The following is a 19,137-nucleotide window of genomic DNA, read 5'->3' as shown; positions in this document are numbered from 1 at the left end:
ATCATGAATCATGCTTATAATCGCGAAAAGAAATTATTTTTATTTCAATACGGAGAGGCCCGTACACTGATCCCGGTATCGGTTATTTTCTGTCTCGTTGTTGGAGACTGTATTGTCACTGTGGGAGCAGAGAGAGTTTATCATAAATTGTAACTGACAGTTTCTGGAAATGCATTATTTCTCAGTGCACGGTCATTGCCTGAGTGGTCTCAATCTTTAGTTCTCTGTCCAATGTATTTAGAATAATCCTCGACATGTTGGCGGGCTTTCCAAGTTTGAAAATAAGCGGTTGATCTCTTGGCGCCAACTGTGTCCCTCCCCTCGCCAGCCCCAAAACCTTGTTCACACCAAAGGAGACAATAAGGAGAGGGGGATTGTCCATGAACTTCTAAAATGACACTCCATAATATAATCCCATAATAAATCCTGCACCACTGAAGATCTGATGAGATGTAAATTCACTGCCGCTGCCAGTGAGTTCTGCCTCTTACCAACGCCCCACACACGCACTAACCTGGCCCTATATTCTCCCTGTCCGTATAATAACGATAACAATGACCCCCCCGTGAATTCCTGCTCCCTCTGGATGGTGTGGTGGCTCTGAAAAGAGCCGTTGGGTGTCTCTCTGTTTGGGGGTGAATGTACAGGGCCGGCCGCGCTCCCGTTTAGGCGCGCTCCCCCCGGATCCGGCGGGCCAGCTGGATGTCTTTGGGCATGATGGTGACCCGCTTGGCGTGGATGGCGCACAGGTTGGTGTCCTCAAACAGTCCCACCAGGTAAGCCTCGCTGGCCTCCTGCAGGGCCATCACCGCCGAGCTCTGGAAGCGCAGGTCGGTCTTGAAGTCCTGAGCGATCTCTCGCACCAGGCGCTGGAAGGGCAGTTTGCGGATCAGCAGCTCGGTGGATTTCTGGTAGCGGCGGATCTCCCGCAGAGCCACCGTGCCGGGCCTGTAGCGATGAGGCTTCTTCACTCCGCCCGTGGCCGGAGCGCTCTTGCGGGCCGCTTTGGTCGCCAGCTGCTTACGGGGAGCTTTCCCTCCGGTGGATTTGCGCGCTGTCTGCTTGGTTCTGGCCATTCTCTCCAACTCTCTCTAACACACACACAGGTTGTTGCTGCTGTCAATGCTGAGGCTGCTGCAGTGCTGCCTTTTTAAGGGGATGGAGAGCCCGCCCTAGAGCTGGGATTGGATATAGACCCGTCCCTCAGCTCACTGAGAAACCGCTCCGGCAGGGACAGAAAAGGCAGGAAAAGAATCATTGCAGGCTGATTGGTTCACTTGGACCATTTCAAAAAGCCCGCCGATTTCACCCTCACAAACCCGGAGATGGAATTAAACATGAAGAAGCAAAACACCATGGGTCCCCAATTAAGATAAACTGTTATACTTTATAGCAGTATTTTACACCCCAGTTAGCAGTGAGGGCGGACAGGGGGCGGGATCACTGCCTGATCTGTCTGTCACAGGCAGGAGGAAAACGCGGGCTTTATAACAGCCCGGACAAACTGAATGGGAAACGGTTGTTCATGAAGCGATGCAACCGCGCCGCTTTAAACAAAGATACTGAAACACGGCCCACTGTCCTTGGGCAAAGTTCCCCAATCTCAGCCCGAGTAAAGACAGCTTTTTATAGTCAATTGCAGTGAACCTGAATACAATTGCCATTGTAGCCTTCCACATAAACCTATCCGTATAACGTGGTGTTGGGTCAATGTTCGAGTAAAAAATGAGGTCTGCAGATGCTGGAGATCACAGCTGCAAATATGTTGCTGGTCAAAGCACAGCAGGTTCGGCAGCATCTCAGGAATAGAGAATTCGACGTTTCGAGCATAAGCCCTTCATCAGGAATAAGTATTCCTGATGAAGGGCTTATGCTCGAAACGTCGAATTCTCTATTCCTGAGATGCTGCCGAACCTGCTGTGCTTTGACCAGCAACACATTTGCAGCAGTTGGGTCAATGTTAACAACTTACATTGAAACAGGCCGATGGAAAGATCAAAGCTCAAAACTATTATCCCCACAAAGCATGGAATACAAATACTGCAATATATAACATTAGTGTCTGGGCAGAATTACCAATCGCGATGTGATGTATTAAACGTGCAGTAACCTGGTACAGAACACCATCCCCTCCCTCTGTGCCCTCTCCGGCCGCAGGTCTCCGCTCTCAATGGGAAGATTTGGGGTGGCTCTGAAAAGAGCCTTTGGGTTCGCTGGAAAAGGGTCGCTTGATGCTCAGCCGCCGAATCCATAGAGAGTGCGGCCCTGGCGTTTCAGAGCGTACACCACATCCATGGCGGTGACCGTCTTGCGCTTGGCGTGCTCAGTGTAGGTGACAGCATCCCTGATCACATTCTCCAGGAAAACCTTCAGCACCCCGCGGGTCTCCTCGTAGATCAAGCCCGAGATGCGCTTGACCCCGCCACGGCGAGCCAGGCGCCGGATGGCTGGTTTCGTGATGCCCTGGATGTTATCACGGAGCACTTTACGGTGCCGCTTCGCTCCGCCTTTTCCCAGGCCTTTGCCTCCTTTACCTCTTCCAGACATCACGCTTCTTCACTCCAATCGCTGCTGAATGAGAGCCGAGCTGCCTGCCCTTCCTTTTTTATACAGCCCGGCCCGACCTGACTGAGAAAGGGTTGACAGAGAGTGAGAGGCTGGTCCGGAGAGGAAACGGATTGACAGACAGAGTGATCCTGCAGCTCCGCCTCCAGCTAACTGCAGCCCCAACTCTCTCTCTGGAACTAAAGCTTTTCTCCACAATGGCACAGAATTCAGAGGAAAAGATCAAAGTGTCATACAACCGATGCAGGGCTTATGCTCGAAACGTCGAATTCCCTATTCCTGAGATGCTGCCTAACCTGCTGTGCTTTAACCAGCAACACATTTTCAGCTGTGATCTCCAGCATCTGCAGACCTCATTTTTAACCGATGCACAAACCTAGATTGCTGTAAAATCTTCAATCATTTAGAGTGGGGATGAATCTTTCAATTCATTAATATAGAAATCCCAGACCTTCTTTCAAGTCACATTCCCGAGCTAACTTCAGGATTTATGAAGAAAAGATGATATCTCAGCTGAGACAATACATTAAAGGTGTGAGGTTCGAGTCTGTTTTTTTTTGCCAACTTTGCGTCAGACTGGTTCCATTTCCAAAGTAGGAATTGATAAAATGTCACATGAACTGGCTGCGAGCAGATTGTGTGCAATTTGAACAATATAGTAAATTCACCCCAGAGACTTACGTGTGTATGCATGTGAGGGAGAGACAGAATGAGAGAGTCCCTGTGTGTGTGTATGCTTGTATGCGAGTGTGAGAGAGTGAATAGTGTGCTGGGGCCAGGTTTGTTCAATACTTCACAGAAGTGTATGACACAATGATCTTTTGCTCTAAATTCTGTGTCCTAATATCCTGCCCCACGAGCTACCTGACGAAGGAGCAGCGCTGCAAATGCTTGTACTTCCAAATAAACCTGTTGGACAAGGACCTGACATTGTGTGGTTTTTAACTTCGCTTTATTGTCGAGATTGGGACAGGGACTGGGTGTAAATCACAGCAAGAAAGTGTCTATTGAGTTTTGCAAATCAATCAATATCTAAGGTATGTCTGCACTCAGCATAGACCGGGACAGGGATCACTTGATCCAGGCTCAGCTCTTTCCTGAGAGATGTGGGTGGCTCTGAGAAGAGCCTTTGGGTTCAGATGTTTATGTGTTACACCAACTTGCTTTTTCAGCTTTCTTTGTGACTTTCAATTTGGGCAAAGTCTTGGGTTGAATGAGAATGGCCAGGGGCTTCAATTTGCTCCTCCTGCCCTGAGAGTTAACAGTAATTCTCCATCTCAACCAGACTTCAGCACGATAGGTGGTAGCTGAGCACCCTTCAGGGTGAGCAGGTGCCTGGTCAGACTTGCTGAGTGAACGAACAGACACTGCCTCAGCTATAATCCTGGAGGATTGTTTACTGGCTCAGTGCTACACGTCCAGTTCTGTTCATCATATCACTCACAATAAACAATACAATCCCAGAGAGATTTGTGATTGACGGGTCAGTGGTGGCAGCTGCTTTTATGGGTGGATGTCAAATCCGATCAGTGTCAGGCATCATTTGGTCATCTGGTGGTGTATGAGTATTACAGCAGAATACACACACAACACACAGCAACGTCCCTTTGTCGTGAAACACAGTCATTAGCTATGTTCATTACCTGGGTTAGACTGAGTTTGAGTCTCAGAACATCATACAACAGGAACAAGAGACAGTCAATCAGCCCAATGAATCATTGAGTACAATCATGGCTGATCAGGAAGTTCAAAATCTCTTACCCACAATATCCCATAACTTCTGTTATGCAATACCAGGATGTTTACCAGGATGTTGCCTGGTATGGTAGGAAGATCGTATGAGGAAAGGCTGAGGCACTTGAGGCTGTTTTCATTGGAGAAAAGAAGGTTTAGGGGTGGCTTGACAGAGGTGTACAAGATGATTAGGGGTTTAGATAGGGTTGACCATAAGAACCTTTTTCCACGTATGGAGTCAGCTATTACGAGGGGGCATAGCTTTAAGTTAAGGGGAGGTATGTATAGGACAGATGTTAGGGGTAGATTCTTTACTCAGCAAGTCGTGAGTTCATGGAATGCCCTGCCATTAGCAGTGGTGGACTCTCCCTCTTTATGGGCATTTAAACAGGCATTGGATAGGCATATGCAGGATAGTGGGCTAGTGTAGGTGAGGTGGGCTTGGATCGGTGCAACATCGAGGGCCAAAGGGCCTGTACTGCGCTGTATTTTTCTATGTTCTATGTTCTCCAATCATTGACAATCAAAAGTTAATTGATCTCTACTTTAGCAATACTCAAAGACTGGCCTTCTACAACTTCCAGGAAACAGATTTCCAAATATTCACCATTTCCTGAGTAAAGAAAACTTCGGTTTCATTCCTGAACTGACTCTCTGTTTCTGTTTCCAGCCTCCAGGTTTCTAGATGCTCACTGCAGACATCTTGCAGGGCAGACCTCTAGCCTGGGCTGAATACATAATATGTACATCAATGATTTGGAGGAAGGAATAGGTGGTGTGATTAGCACGTTTTGCAGATGACACTCAGATTGGTGGAGTAGCAGATAGTGAAGAGGACTGTCAGAGATTACAGCAGAATATAGATAGATTGGAAGGGAAAATGACAAATGGAGTTCAATCCAGTTAAATGTGAGGTGATGTAATGTGGAAGATCCAATTCAAAGAACACAATATGGTAAGTGGAAAAGCCCTGGGGGAAATCCATGGACAGACGTCTGGGTGTTCAGGTCCATTATATCCTGAAAGTGGCAATGCAGTTTGATCGAGTGGTCAAGAAGGCATACAGCATGCTTTCCTTCGTCAGATGGGATATTGAGTACAATAGTTGACAGGTCATGGTACGGTTGATTAGATTCCCTATAAAGTGAAAACAGGCTCTTCGGCACAACATGTCCACACTGACCCTCCGATGAGTAACCCACCCATTTCCCTCTGACTAATGCACCTAACATTTCGGAGCAATTCAGCATGACCAATCCACCCTAACCTGCACATCTTTGGACTGTGGGAGGACACCCACGTTGACACTGGGAGAACGTGCAAACTCCACACAGTCACCCGGGGTTGGTTGGAACTCAACCTGGGACCCTGGTGCTGTGAGGCAGCAGTGTTAACCACTGAGTCACCGTGCTGCCCATAAGTTGTAGCTGACTTTGGTTCGGTCACATTTGGAATACTGCGTACAGTTCTGGTCACCATATTACCAAAGGGATGTAGCTGCTTTGGAGATAGTGCAGAGGAGGTTCACCAGGATGTTGCCTGTTATGCAGGACATGAGCTTGAAGAGGGGTTGAGGAGAATGGGATTCTTTTCATTAGAAAGACAGAGGTTGAGGGGGGACCTGATTGAGAGCTACAAAATCATGAGAGGTTTTGACAGGGTGGATAGCAAGTAGCTTCTTGCCCAGAGTGGAGGATTCAATTACTAGGGGTCATGAGAAACAATGTAATACAAATCATCCCTTCATGGTCACATCTGTTGCAAACTATTGTTTTGTAACTATAGGGGAGGAGTGACATTCCAACTGTAATGTTCTAATTGATTTCTGGATGAAAATGTAATTCATCCTTGAATGGCAAGGAAATGGCCACGTAAACGTCCCACATTTCACCAATAAGACAAAGACACACCACCCTCCCCTAGGGGGCATTCAATGTCTTGCAGGTCAGAAGAGCAAGTTCACTCTCTAATATCTCAGAGTTATGGTAAGGTCTTGGGGTGTGTTGCTGACCATAGCGACCTTGGAGTGTAGTTTCATAGTTCCATGAAAGTGGGGTCCCAGGGAGACAGAATAGTGAATGACACATTTGATATGCTTGCCTTTCTTGGTCAGTGCATCGAGTATAGGAGTTGGGAGGTCATGTTGCAGATGTACAGGACATTGGTTATGCCACTTTTGGAACATTGTGTGCAATTCTGGCCTTCCTCCTATTCAAATAATCATAGAATCCCTACAGTGTACAAACAGGCCATTTGACTCAACAAATCCACACTGACCCTCTGAAGAGTATCCTCACCAGACCTATTCCCCGAGTAATGACTCCACATTTCCCCTGACTAATGCAACAAACCTACATATCCTTGAACACTAGGGGCAATTGAGCTTGGCCAGTTCACCGAACCTGCATATCTGGAGCACCTGGAGGAAACCCACGCACACACGGGGAGCATGTGCAAGCTCCACACAGACTGTCACCCGAGGCTGCTCTCAAACCAGGGTCACTGGCGCAGTGAGGCAACAGTGCAACCCAAACAGCCACCATGCCACTGACTGGAAGAATGGTGTGAAACATGAGAGGGTTCATAAAAGATTTACAAGGATGTTGTCAAGATGGGAGGATTGGAGGGAGAGGAAGAGGCTGAATAGGCAGGGGTTATATTCCCTAGAACTTTGGAGACTGAGGGGTGACCCTTTAGAGGTTTATAAAACAATGAAGGGTACTGATGGGGTAAATAGTAGGTGTCATTTCGCTAGGATGGGGCAGTTTCAAGACTATGGAGCATATTGGAAGGGACAGCCAAGAATCTGGTGCTGGAAAAGCACAGCAGGTCAGGCAGTATCTGAGGAGCAGGAAAAGCGACATTTCGGGCAAAAGCCCTTCATTAGGAATTCGGGCTTTTGTCCAAAATGTCGAGTTTCCTGCTCCTTGGATGCTGCCTGACCTGCTGTGCTTTTCCAGCACCACACTCTTGACTCTAAACTCCAACATCTGCAGTCCTCACTTTCACCATATTTTAAGGTGAGGAGAGAGATTTATAAAAAGACATGAGGCGCAATTTTCTTTCCACAGATGGTGGTTCGCATGTGCAATTAACTTCCTGTGGTAGTGGTGGATGCAGGCACAGTTACAACATTTATAAGACAGTCAGATAAGTACATGAATAGTAAAGGTTTGGAGGGATATGCACCAGCAGTAGGCAGGTGGGACTAGTTTAGTTTGTGATTCTGGTCAGCATGGACTGGTGGACTCAAGGGTCTATTCCTGTGCTCTATGTCTCTATGGCTCCATTATGAATTGAAGTCATTTTGAATGTATCATTTCTCACTACCTCCAATGTCATTCCATGGCTGTTCCCAATGTAACAGATGTCTCAGTACAGTGTGTGTATTTGGGACCCGTTTTACACCAGCCAGTTTGTGTGCACACCGTCACCATGCTTGTTTTGTCAGACTTTGACACAGAATGTGTGTTTGGATTTCACATTATTTAATTGTTGTGTCTAAGTATTGGACAACTATTCATCAAAGGAGAGTAATTCTGTCCTGTTTAGTGATAAGAAACCTTAATTTGTTTCATCCTCTACTTTGGCAACTTGTCCTGCCTGTGAACGCAGTTTCCTTCTATCTCTGTATTTTTAACACTGACCATATGTATGGTTGTTGAAATGATGTAAAGGTAAAATCTATTTGTTTACCTTGATCAGAACTACAAAAATGCCCTTTTCAAATGCAGATTTAAAGGTGTCCACGACTGTCTATTTCCAATCAGGTTCAGTCTCTCCCACTTCAAAAATTGGTGTAAATGTCAATAGGCTGTGAATGATAAAACTTATTGGAACTGGGCTGGTGTGACTGAGAACGGAGAGAGAAAAATGTAATTCCTTGGTGGCATTTGACTCTTGATTTGAACATCTCTCTGGGAATTGACTCCAATGTAGGTCTAAAACTGAGAGAACTGCAGATGCTGTAAATCAGAAACAAAACCAGAAATTGCTGGAAAAGCTCAGCAGGTCTGCCAGTATCTGCGGAGAGAAATCAGAGTTAACATTTCGGGCTGAGTTCTCAGAACCAGTTCTGAGGAAGGGTCACACCTCCCAAAACATTAACTCTGATTTCTTTCCACAGATGCTTCCAGACCTGCTGAACTTTCCTAACAATTTCTGTATGTGTAACATTCCTGCTGTTTGGCAGAAGCAGCTGGTCACATTTGGTTTTGTACTGAGGAAATATTACATTGTCTTGATCCTTTGATTATTTACCTGTAAGAAGACAGAAGAGATATCTCCTCAGCATTAGGCACGATTGCCAGAATCAAATTGAACTATGTAACATTCAGGTAGTAATCGTTAGGATGTTATTCTTTAAAACTAATGATTCAAACTGAAACATATATGTGTTTCCATTCTTGGACTGAGCTACTATGTTTTAAGGGTTCTATACCAATTCACTGAGATCCAGAAACTAACCAATACCTGTACAGTTCATTGAACATGACCACCTGATGAAACTGTGGATATGTGCATCTAGTTACCAATCTGCTTATGTTAGTTTCAAATGAATACTGCATTTGAGAAAAGTTATCAATTTTACCTGTTAGTTTCTGTGAAGAAGGTTAGGGTCTAGCCTATTTCCATGATACACTGTATTTTGAGGTGATATGGTCTGGTGCATAACAGTGAATTTAGTTATTGATCTGGACCTGTCAGATTCTGCTTTTGAATATGAGTGTACTTTTGAAACTGTACAGTTTAAACTATCTGAATATGTGAGTGTAGTTATCAATCTGTCCCTAGATGACTTGTACATATACTTTCATGTGCACAAAGCAGAGTGTGACAGGGACAGATTAATAACTATATTCAAATGTTCACATCACATAAACTGACAGGGACAGATTGATAAATAACATCACATATCCACCTAATAGAAACTGACAGGGACTGGCTGATAAATACATTGATATATTTAGACAGCAATCAGGCTCTGATTGTTTCATTGAGGTGAATATGTGAATTTAGTTACACAATCTGTATCTGTCCCTTTCTGACATGGGAATGTGTGGGTACAGTTATCATTCTCTCCCTGTCTGTTTCGGTTCTGTTGTCTATGTCAATGTGAGTGTAGTTGTCAATCTGTACCTGGCAGACCTTGCTGTGTGAATATGTAAATATAGTTATCAACCTGTACCTGTAAGTTTCTGCTGGCAAAATATGTGAATGTGGTTATCAGTCTTTCCCTGTCAAGCTCTCTAATGTAAATATGAGTGTATTTAACAACCTTTTCCTGTTAATTTCTGTGTTACGAAGATGTGAATGTCGTTATCAATTGTAGCTGTCAGTTTCAGCTCTGTGAAGATGCAAATGTAGTTGTCAATCTCAAACTGTCACTTTGTGCTTTGTTAATATGAGAGTCTCATTCTCCATCTTCCTCTGAAATATTACTTCTTTGTGTGCATGTGGGAGTGTATTTACCAATCGGTCAAACCTTTTGACAAGGTCCCACATAAGAGACCGATTGAGAGAGTTAAATCACATGGAATTCAGGGAAACTGGAATGCACTGCCTGGGAAGGTTGTGGAAGCCACAAAGCTTAGAACCTTAAAAAGATACTTGGATGAGCACATCAAGGATATGGCACACGTGCAGCAAATTGGGATTAGTGTGCCCTCAATGGGAGTTATCATCAATGCAGACTGATATGCCGAATGGCCTTTTCTGTACACCCTTTTCTTGACCTCTCCATTTCCATCTCCAGATGGACATTTACCCACAGACTCTCACAACGACCTGGATGACACAACCTCCCACTCAGTATTCTGCAAAAACCCCATCCCAATCTCCCAATTCCTCCACCTCCAACCCATCTGCTCGGAGAAGGAGTCATTCCACTCCCAAGCACCCAAAACGTTCACCCCGTTTAAAATCACCCCTCAGCCTCCGATGCTAATGGGATAAAAGTCCCAGACTGTTCACAATCTCCTTAAATTTCAAACCCTCTAGCCCTGGCAACAACTCTGTCAATCATTTTTGCACCCTCTCAGGATTAACGCCATCTTCTGAAAGCAGGGTGACCAGAATGTTACACAGCATTCTACAAGTGCCCTACCTTATGTCCTGTGCAGCCCTAACATGGTGTCCCAACTCCGATACTCAATGTGCAGAGCAAAGAAGGCAAACATGGCAAGCCCCTTTTTCACATCCTTGTTCACCTGGGACTCCACTTCCAAAGAACAACACACATGCAATCCTAGGTCTCTGTGTTTGGCAACTCTCCTCAGGACCCTACCATTGACTGTACAAGTCCTGCACTGTTTTGCGTAATAAGAATGTTTGTGTAATTATTGTTTTCTCTTTGTCAGTGTCTGCAATGTTAATATGTAAGAACAACTATCAATCTACATCTGACAGTTGCTGTCATGATGACATGGGAGTCCAGTAATTGATGTATAAAACATCAGCTTCTGATGTGTGACTATGACAGTGAAGTTCTCCATCTGTACTAATCACTTTCTTCTTTTGGGTATCAAAGTGGTTTAATTCTCTGGCAGCCAGGAATATTCCCTGTGATTCTGTATCATTCTGTGATAGCTGTTATCAGTGTATTGAGCGTGGGGTCTTAATCTCTGCTGCATTTTGTGATTTCTGACTTTTCTCTCAATCTTTGGGGAAGGGGTCAGCAGATGGTATCTAGTTCACAATCCCAACCATTACTGGAAACTGTTTTGCAGAACAGTTAAAGAATAGAATGTACGAGCACAGATTGAATGGGAGGAATGGCCTACATCTGTGTTGTCCCAATTCTGAGATTCTGATTCTGGTGTGAAAAGGAAAACACATCCCGCTGTATGAAATATTGGTACAAAGCTACCATGCAGAAATGGACAGACCAGCTAATTAAAATACCAGCTCTTGTTGCTCAGTGTGGGATGTTTCCCTTTTCAGGGGTTCGGTACTATCACTGAGACACGTCGTTTCATTTTGTAATCAGGCATTGATAGTGTTTTTTGTCTGTGAGAGCTTTATTCTGCATCTGCCTGTCCATGCTACATGATAGATTTTATTGCTAAACATGATTTAATGGTTGTGTCTTTGAATGGGACTACTATTTCTCAAAGATTATTTTTGTCCTGCTCAGTTACTGTTAATATCAAAAGTTTCCTTTTGGATCTGTACTCAATAACTACTGCATATATGGTTACTCCAGCTATGTAACAGCATGATCTATTTGTTCATCTTGATTGTAACTTTGAAAATTCCCTAACTGTGGATTTAATGCAGTCCCTGACTGCCTGTTTCCAGTGAGGATTCAGTGTATCCCTTTTCAAATCTGAATGACAATGAGCTTTGAATGATGACACTTATTGCATCTGCGCTGGTCCACAGTGAGAATTCGCTGTGTTTTACTCATGGATTGAATGTATATCTCTGGAAAGTGAGCTTTTTGTGAGTCTGACTCAATCTGTTCTGTAATTGTGGAAAGGACCATCCCCCAGCTCAGACAGTGGTAACATACCTGCTATTTGGAAGGAGCAGCTGCTCACACTTGGCTTTATACCGAGGTCATATTACATTGTCTTGGGCCATTGAATATTTACCTGGAGGAAGACAGAAGATTTATCTCCTTTAAATCAACATTAGCTAAGTTTGGTCATATCAAACTGAGCAATGACATTTTGAGTTAATAGTTATGATGATCTTTATAAAGCCAGCAATGGGAACAGAGCAGGCTTTGGTTCCACTTTTGCCCTCAGCTGCTCCTGCTCTCTTTTTGTGATATTATAGAGCAATTTATTAAGATACAAAAATTAACCAAGCCCTCTACAGCTCCATGATTGGGATGCTTACACAGTTCAAAACTAAGATCCCAATACACTAACTATTGAAGAATAACACACACTATTTCAAATACTATATTTGAGACTTTTGATCCAACGACTATCATATTTATTCTTTACTGAACTGTGACATTCATATATATTATCTTTATTTCCACAGTTGAAAGTTCATTGCTAATAAACAATGTGAAACAGAAACCAAACAATTTATTCCAATCAGTACTCAGAGGATTGCAAACTACAACAATGATATATAGTTCACAATCCCAACAATTAGTGGAAACTAGTAATAGAAGGGATAAAGAATAGAATGTCCAACTGTCGACACAATGAGCTAATTGGGCTGCTTCTGTGCTCTACAAAATCTGTGATTCTGATTCTAATGATAAAGGAAATTACATCCAGTTGTATGGACTAGCCATATAAAAATATCATGGAGAAATGGACAGACCAACTTATTTACAAGGCTGGTCCGGTACATAGTGTGGCATAGTTTCCTTCCCAATGTTCTACATTATCACTGAGACATTTACTTTCATTTTGGACTCGGATATTGTTGTTTTGTTTTGCATGAGTCATTCTCTCAATCAGGATGTGTGTATGGATAAAATCAGCTTTTGTCAGCTAACATTGAACATGGGATTCATTCAGTCTCTCATTATGAGTTATCAATGTGCTTCTTATTCATGGTTATTGTATTTTATATTCATGCAGTGTCATTTCAAAGTGGAATTGTCATCTTTCAGAACTGCAGGAGCTCTTTATTGTTCAAACCTTTGCTATTCAGAATGTATCAGATATTATCCAATGTCATTTGTGTCAGCGCCTGTCAGTGAAAGTGGATGTGTTTATATCACTGTTAATCTCTGGCACTGTACGTCTCAGTTGAATAACTTCCACAACATTGGAATCTATGGGACAATGTAGTTTACGATTGTAAGTTTATTTTGGGCATGCCGATCTCGAGACTGAACGTATGTTTTAAATTTATTATTCCGATGTTAGTCCCAGAGAAACTATATAAGAGTCCTCACACTGTATTCAAAAATCTCTCATTATCTGTCTGAATATGGGATACTTTGTGTCCTTTCAAGTCAATGATTTCCTTTTGGTCAGTTTCACATCAAACTTTATATTCTGTAGTTTTTTTTATGAGATGTGCTTTTCAGTTTGGGGTTCCATTCAAAAATATATATTTTAAAATACAATTTGGGCTGAAGTGTAATTTCCCCAATCTGTAAAATGGAATTGATGCATGAGTTACATCTCCATATCTAAGACAGGATGAGATATTTGGAGGGGTAATTATACATAGCTCAAGTTACTTCTTGGGCAATGTCACTGGAATTTTATGGCCAAACTGATACACTCTATTTAAATCATATAGGGAGTGTATGTTGATGCTGAGATTGAAGCTGTTACCCTGTTCTGCTTAAACCTTTTAATGAAAGGCTCACTCTTACAACCATCAGATCATTGGGGATCTTGGTGTTTCTTTAATCATGTCTGTGAACCTATTAACCTGGCAGTAACTCAGGACTTTGAGAGGGATTCTGTACCCATTGTGTATTGGCACCATCTCACAGCTCTCTTCCAAATGTTGACAAATGTTGCTATGTTCTGTGACTGTTTGAACTTTAATGTGAATGCAGAATTAAGTTTGCTTCTTTCTGTCCCTTGTACTGGTTGTATACATGGAAGTTAATTCTCTAACTGTTACCTTCAATGGAACCACGTGATTCATTCTAATGCCTTTCAAATCTCATAGACAGACATTTCTGCAGCCAGCAGAGAAAAATCAGAATGATGTGTTGCCTCCCTGGTGTCAGGTTAAAGCACAGCAGGTGAGGCAGCATCCAAGGAATAGGAAATTCGACGTTTCGGGCATAAGCCCTTCATCAGGAAAGGGCTGATGAAGGGCTTATGCCCGAAACGTCAAATTTCCTATTCCTTGGATGATGCCTAACCTGCTGTGCTTTAACCAGCAACACATTTTCAACTGTGATCTCCAGCATCTGCAGACCTCATTTTTTATCCCTGGTGTCAGGATCAAGGATGTCTCAGAGAGGGTGCAGAATGTTCGCAAAGGACAGAGGGACCAACAGTAGGTCATTGTACACATTGGAACCAATGACACAGGAAGGGAAAAGGATGAGATTCTGAAGGGAGAATATAGAAAGTTAGGCAGGAATTCAAAAAGCAGGTCCTCGAACGTAGTGATATCTAGATTACTCCCATTGGTATGAGCTAGTGAGGATAGAAATAGAAGGATAGAGCAGATGAATGTGTAGCTGAGGAGCTGGTGCATGGGAGAAGGGTTCACATTTTTGCATCATTGGAATCTCTTCTGGGGTAAAAGAGACCTGTATAAGAAGGATGGGTTGCACCAGAATTGGAAGGGAACTAATATACTGGCAGGGAGATTTGCTGGAGCTGCCCACGAAGATTTACAATAGTAAGGTGGTGGGCTGGGACCCAGGGAAATAATGAGGAAAGAGTTCAATCTGAGACTGGTACAGTTGGGAACGGGAGCAAATCAAACAGTCAGGGCAGGCAGGGACAGAGCAGAGAACAAGTAAGACTGATAAATTAAACTGCATTTACTTCAATGCTGAGATATGTGTATCATTGATAGTCACAGGTGAGGTGTCAGAAGACTGGAGGTTGGATAATGCGATACCACTGTTTAAGAAATGTGGTGAGGAAAAGCTAGGGAAGTGTGAACCAGTGAGCCTAACATCGATGGTGGGCAAGGTTTTGTGAGGAATCCTGAGGGCCAGAATTTACACGTATTTGGAAGGGCAATGGCTGATTAGGGATAGTCAGCATGGCATTGTGCACGGGAAATCATGTCTCTCAAACTCAATTGAGCTTTTTGAAGAAATAACACAGAAGACTGATGAGGGCAAAAAGGTGGATGTGATCCATGTGGCATTCAACAAGGTTCCCCATGGGAGACTGGTTAGTAAGATTAGAGATCACGGAATATAGGGAGCACTAGCTATTTGGAGACAGAACTGGCTCAAAGGTGGAAGACAGATGGTGGTGGTGGTGGCGGGTTGCTTTTCAGACTGGAGGCCTCTGACTACTGGGGTGCCACAAGGATCAGTGCTGGGTCCACTACTTTTCATCATGTATATAAATGATTTGGGTGTGAACATAGGCGGTATGGTTAGTAGGTTTGCAGATGACACCAAAACTGGAGGTGCAGTGGAGAGCGAAGAAGGTTACCACAGGGTACAATGGAATCTTGACCAGATGGGCCAATGGGCCCAGGAGTGGCAGAGAGCATTTAATTTAGATAAATGTGAGGTGCTGTGTTTTGGAAGAGCAAATCAGAGAGGACTTATACTCGTCGTGGAAAGGTGTTAAGGAGAGTTCCTGAACAAGGAAACTTTGGAGTGCAGGTTCATATTTCCTGAAAGATAGCAGAGTGAAGGCGGCATTCGGTCTGCTTTCATTTATTGGGCAGAGTACTGAGTATAGAAGTTGGGAGGTCATGTTGCGGCTGTTCAGGACATTGGTTAGGTCACTTTAAGAATATTGCATGCAATTCTGGTCTCCTTCCTATCAGAAGGATGTTGTGAAACTTGAAAGTGTCAGAAAAGATTTACAAAGAAGTTTCCAGGGTTGGAGGTTTCGAACAATAATGATATACTGAATAAGCTGGTACTGTTTCCCCTGGAGCGTCGGAGACTGAGGGTTGACCTGATAGTGGTTTATAACACCATGAGGGGCATGGATAGGATAAATGGACAAAATCTTTTCCCTGGGGTGGGCGAGTCCAGAAGTAGAGGGCATAAGTTTCCGGTGACAGGGGAAAGATATTAAAGGAACAACTTTTTCAAGCAGAGCCTGGTGCATAAATGGAATGAGATGTCAGAGGAAGTGGAGGAGGCTGGTACAATTGCAGTATTTAAAAGGCATCTGGATGTATATATGAACAGGAAGGGTTTAGAGGGATGTGGGCCAAGTGCTGGGAAATGGGACTGGATTAGGTTAGGATATCAGATCAGCATGGAGGAAAGGTCTGTTTGTGTGCTGTACATCTCTATGACTCCATATGTGACAGACGTTCAACAGAACAAAAAAGCTCCATGGATTAATGAAGAACCTTGTACCTAAAATTGAGTGTTGGAAACTAGGGCTGCTGTCTCCAGTGTAAATGAACTGGTTATACAGGCAAAGATTGTTTGGAAAGGAACAGTTATTGTGAGATAAGAAGGACATAGATTCAAGTTTGATGCAATTTCAATCTTCCTGCATTATGTTACTGAGCAATTTAAACGATTCCTGAAAAGTGGGGAACCAATTACCAAAGTGGGAGAGAAGAGAGTTCTCAGTGCACGTATTCTTTAGTGAATGGGAAACAGCCTATGTTCTTTAGTTGTAGTGCCTACAGGATTCATGGATATGTGAACATGCAACACATCACAACAGACAAGAGTCTGTGTTGTTCATCGTAATCAAGGAGAGAAAAGTAATGGGCCTTTGTGTCTCCTATTGTACAAAGTCTAACTGGGAATACTAACAACAATTGCTGGTCTTCACGATGCTATCAGTTATTGCACAGTGACCTACTTTTCTGAATACTGCTGAATTGATGATCAGTATTAACTGAATCCATTTGCAATGAAGTGAACAAATCCACTGCTTGCATCTGACTGACCACAATATTCCTTATACAGGAATGAAAATTCATCAATTCCATTGTATTTGCTGATGCAGGCAGGATAGTACTTCACCTCTGTAGTGTGATAGTGCAAACCATGAGCAATACTGTTGTGTTGTTCTATGGTCATGAGGAGGAAAGCAAAAGGAATTTTACTTTCTGTCATGCAATGCAGAATATTTAAATGGTCAAATTCAGTTTATTAATCAATCAACACTGTCCAAACCTTCACAGAAAAACATTGAGAAGCTTGACACACCTACCCATTATGGTTATTTGGGTTCTTGCTGCTCTGCTATGAATGGTGACTATCTGATTCCATTGATTCATTGAGAAATCTGTACCCAGATTCCTTGTTTTTTAGTAATGTATCCTAGGGAGGGTCAACAGGAATGTCAGGCTTGGAGATCTCCGTGTAGAAAAATAAAACAGCCTTTAAATGATGTACAAAAGCATAACGAAAAAGATTTCGCTGGAATGGAAAACGAAAAGAAAAATGACACGTGCAAGGTGAAGCAATAAAGAATGACACTGTAAGAAAGACGGGGCTGGCAGATTGTCTGCTGTCATGATATATTTATGGAAATGGAATGCTGATTGAAAGGGTTGTTAGCTTGGTCAATTGTTATGTTGTTGTGGATTGTTATTGTTCGGTGCAGACTTAATCATTTGAAGGGCTTTGTTCTGTGTTGGAGATCTCTTGCCTCGAGATCTGAGAGTAGAAATCAGTTTGAATGTATATGGATCTTCATCCCTGTTTGGTATCTGTGTGTGTGTGTGTGTGTGTGTGTGTGTGTGTGTGTGTGTGTGTGTGTGTGTGTGTGTGTGTGTATTTGCGACTCATTGTAAATCATTCAGGATTTTATGTTTGTGTGCGGAAGTGGTGGGGTGTTAGTAGTGTGTGTGTACATGCAGTAAGCCTTCTGTCCATGTCAGGAAAGAACATTTGGAATGTACATTATACCATTGTAATGTCTTTGTATGGGACAACTATTGATCAAAAGATTAATTTGGCCTCATCAGTTACTGATAATGTCAAAGTTTCCCTTTATGTTTGCACTCAATCTCTACTTCATACATAGTTATTGTAACTGTGTAACAATGACCTAAACTAAACTAATAAACCTTTATACCAATTTGGATTCAATGTGGTTTCTGATTGCAGAGTTTGCAATCTGGTTGCAGTCTATACATATTCAGATGCGGTGAATCATGGGTTTTAAATGGTAAAAACTATTGGAATTGGCTATAGTGTGCATTGAGAGGAGAGAAGAAAATGTATTTCAACAGATGTGTTTGACTCTTGGATTGAATGTATCCCTCTGGAAATTGAGCTCAATGTGTGTCTGGTTCAATCCACTCTGTGTCTGTGGAAAGGATGTTCTCTGCCCTGACAGCAGTAACATACCTGGTGTCTGGGAGAAGCAGTTGGTCACACTTGGCTTTGTACTGAGTATATATTAGATTGTCTTGGTCCAGCGAGTATGTTTCTGGAGGGAAACAGAAGATATGTTACATTTAATTCAAACTGATCAATGCTAAATTCAAGTAATATTAATTATGATTTTTTTAAAGAAAGATCACATTGTGAACAAAGCATGGTTTGGTTCTGTTATTGCTGTGAGTTATTTCAAATGCTGTACCTGAGACTTTTGATCTGGTGACTGCTACATTTATCACTTAGAGGATTGTCACAGTCAAAGTCGATTTGCTTTCTACTATTCACAGCCCAATATTAACAGACAGCCTGAAACAGAAGCCAAACAATGAATGGCCATCAGTGTTCAGGGGATTGCAAGCCACAAGAATGTCCCCCAGCAGGTCACACACACACAGACACACACACACACAGACACACACACACACACACACAGACACAGACACACACACACACACACAGACACACACACACACACACACACACACACACACACACACAGCCCGAGAAAGGCCTCCCCCTTCCCCCCCAGCCCGCTCACTCCAAGTTCCGGGACCAGTTCCTGCTCCGCTCGGCATCTCACACACAGCTCCCGGTTCACCGTGAACTCCCCTCCCGAACCAATCCGGGTCTGGGAGCCCCCTCTGTGTCCCAGGCTCCCATCCCGATGTGCTGCTGGAAGGAGCCCCTGCTGTTCCCTCCCTTCCCTGGGCTCGGAGCTCTCCATTGCGGTCTGTTTCACACAAACCGCTTCCACTCACTGAGTCAATGCTCCTCAATGGCCGCGCGGGGGCAGGGCCTCACGCATGCGCACATATGGACAGGAACCAAATTCAAACTCACCCACCACCAGGTTGCAGAATAATGGGATAATGGTAAGATTCTTGGCAGCG

General features: G+C 43.4%; 1 protein-coding gene across 1 annotated transcript; it reads right to left on the bottom strand.

Moving 5' to 3' along the window:
* Window positions 1-33: 33 nt before the first annotated feature.
* LOC132837338 (histone H3-like) lies at window positions 34-18,510 on the bottom strand. The gene is made up of 6 exons (XM_060857003.1): window positions 18,450-18,510; window positions 18,215-18,296; window positions 11,813-11,894; window positions 2,244-2,628; window positions 1,464-1,504; window positions 34-1,091 (listed from the first exon to the last, which is right to left on the bottom strand). Exons 4-6 carry the CDS (start codon window positions 2,545-2,547, stop codon window positions 666-668), a joined length of 771 nt encoding a protein of 256 aa, XP_060712986.1. The 5' UTR covers window positions 2,548-2,628; window positions 11,813-11,894; window positions 18,215-18,296; window positions 18,450-18,510; the 3' UTR covers window positions 34-665.
* Between the last annotated feature and the right edge of the window lie 627 nt (window positions 18,511-19,137).

The sequence above is a fragment of the Hemiscyllium ocellatum genome, chromosome 49, assembly GCF_020745735.1.
Source record: "Hemiscyllium ocellatum isolate sHemOce1 chromosome 49, sHemOce1.pat.X.cur, whole genome shotgun sequence".
Classification (NCBI taxonomy): Eukaryota; Metazoa; Chordata; class Chondrichthyes; order Orectolobiformes; family Hemiscylliidae; genus Hemiscyllium; species Hemiscyllium ocellatum.
This window is presented reverse-complemented; position numbering and strand designations above follow the sequence as displayed.

Excerpts from the sequence above, each read along its gene's own strand:
- LOC132837338 (XM_060857003.1), bottom strand. The coding sequence starts at position 2,547 with ATGTCTGGAAGAGGTAAAGGAGGCAAAGGCCTGGGAAAAGGCGGAGCG. Across the intron at positions 1,505-2,243 it reads CCGCACTCTCTATGGATTCG|TTTGTCCGGGCTGTTATAAA; the intron begins GCGGCTGAGCAT and ends TTTCCCATTCAG. Across the intron at positions 1,092-1,463 it reads CCCGCGTTTTCCTCCTGCCT|AGAGAGTTGGAGAGAATGGC; the intron begins GTGACAGACAGA and ends TGTGTGTGTTAG.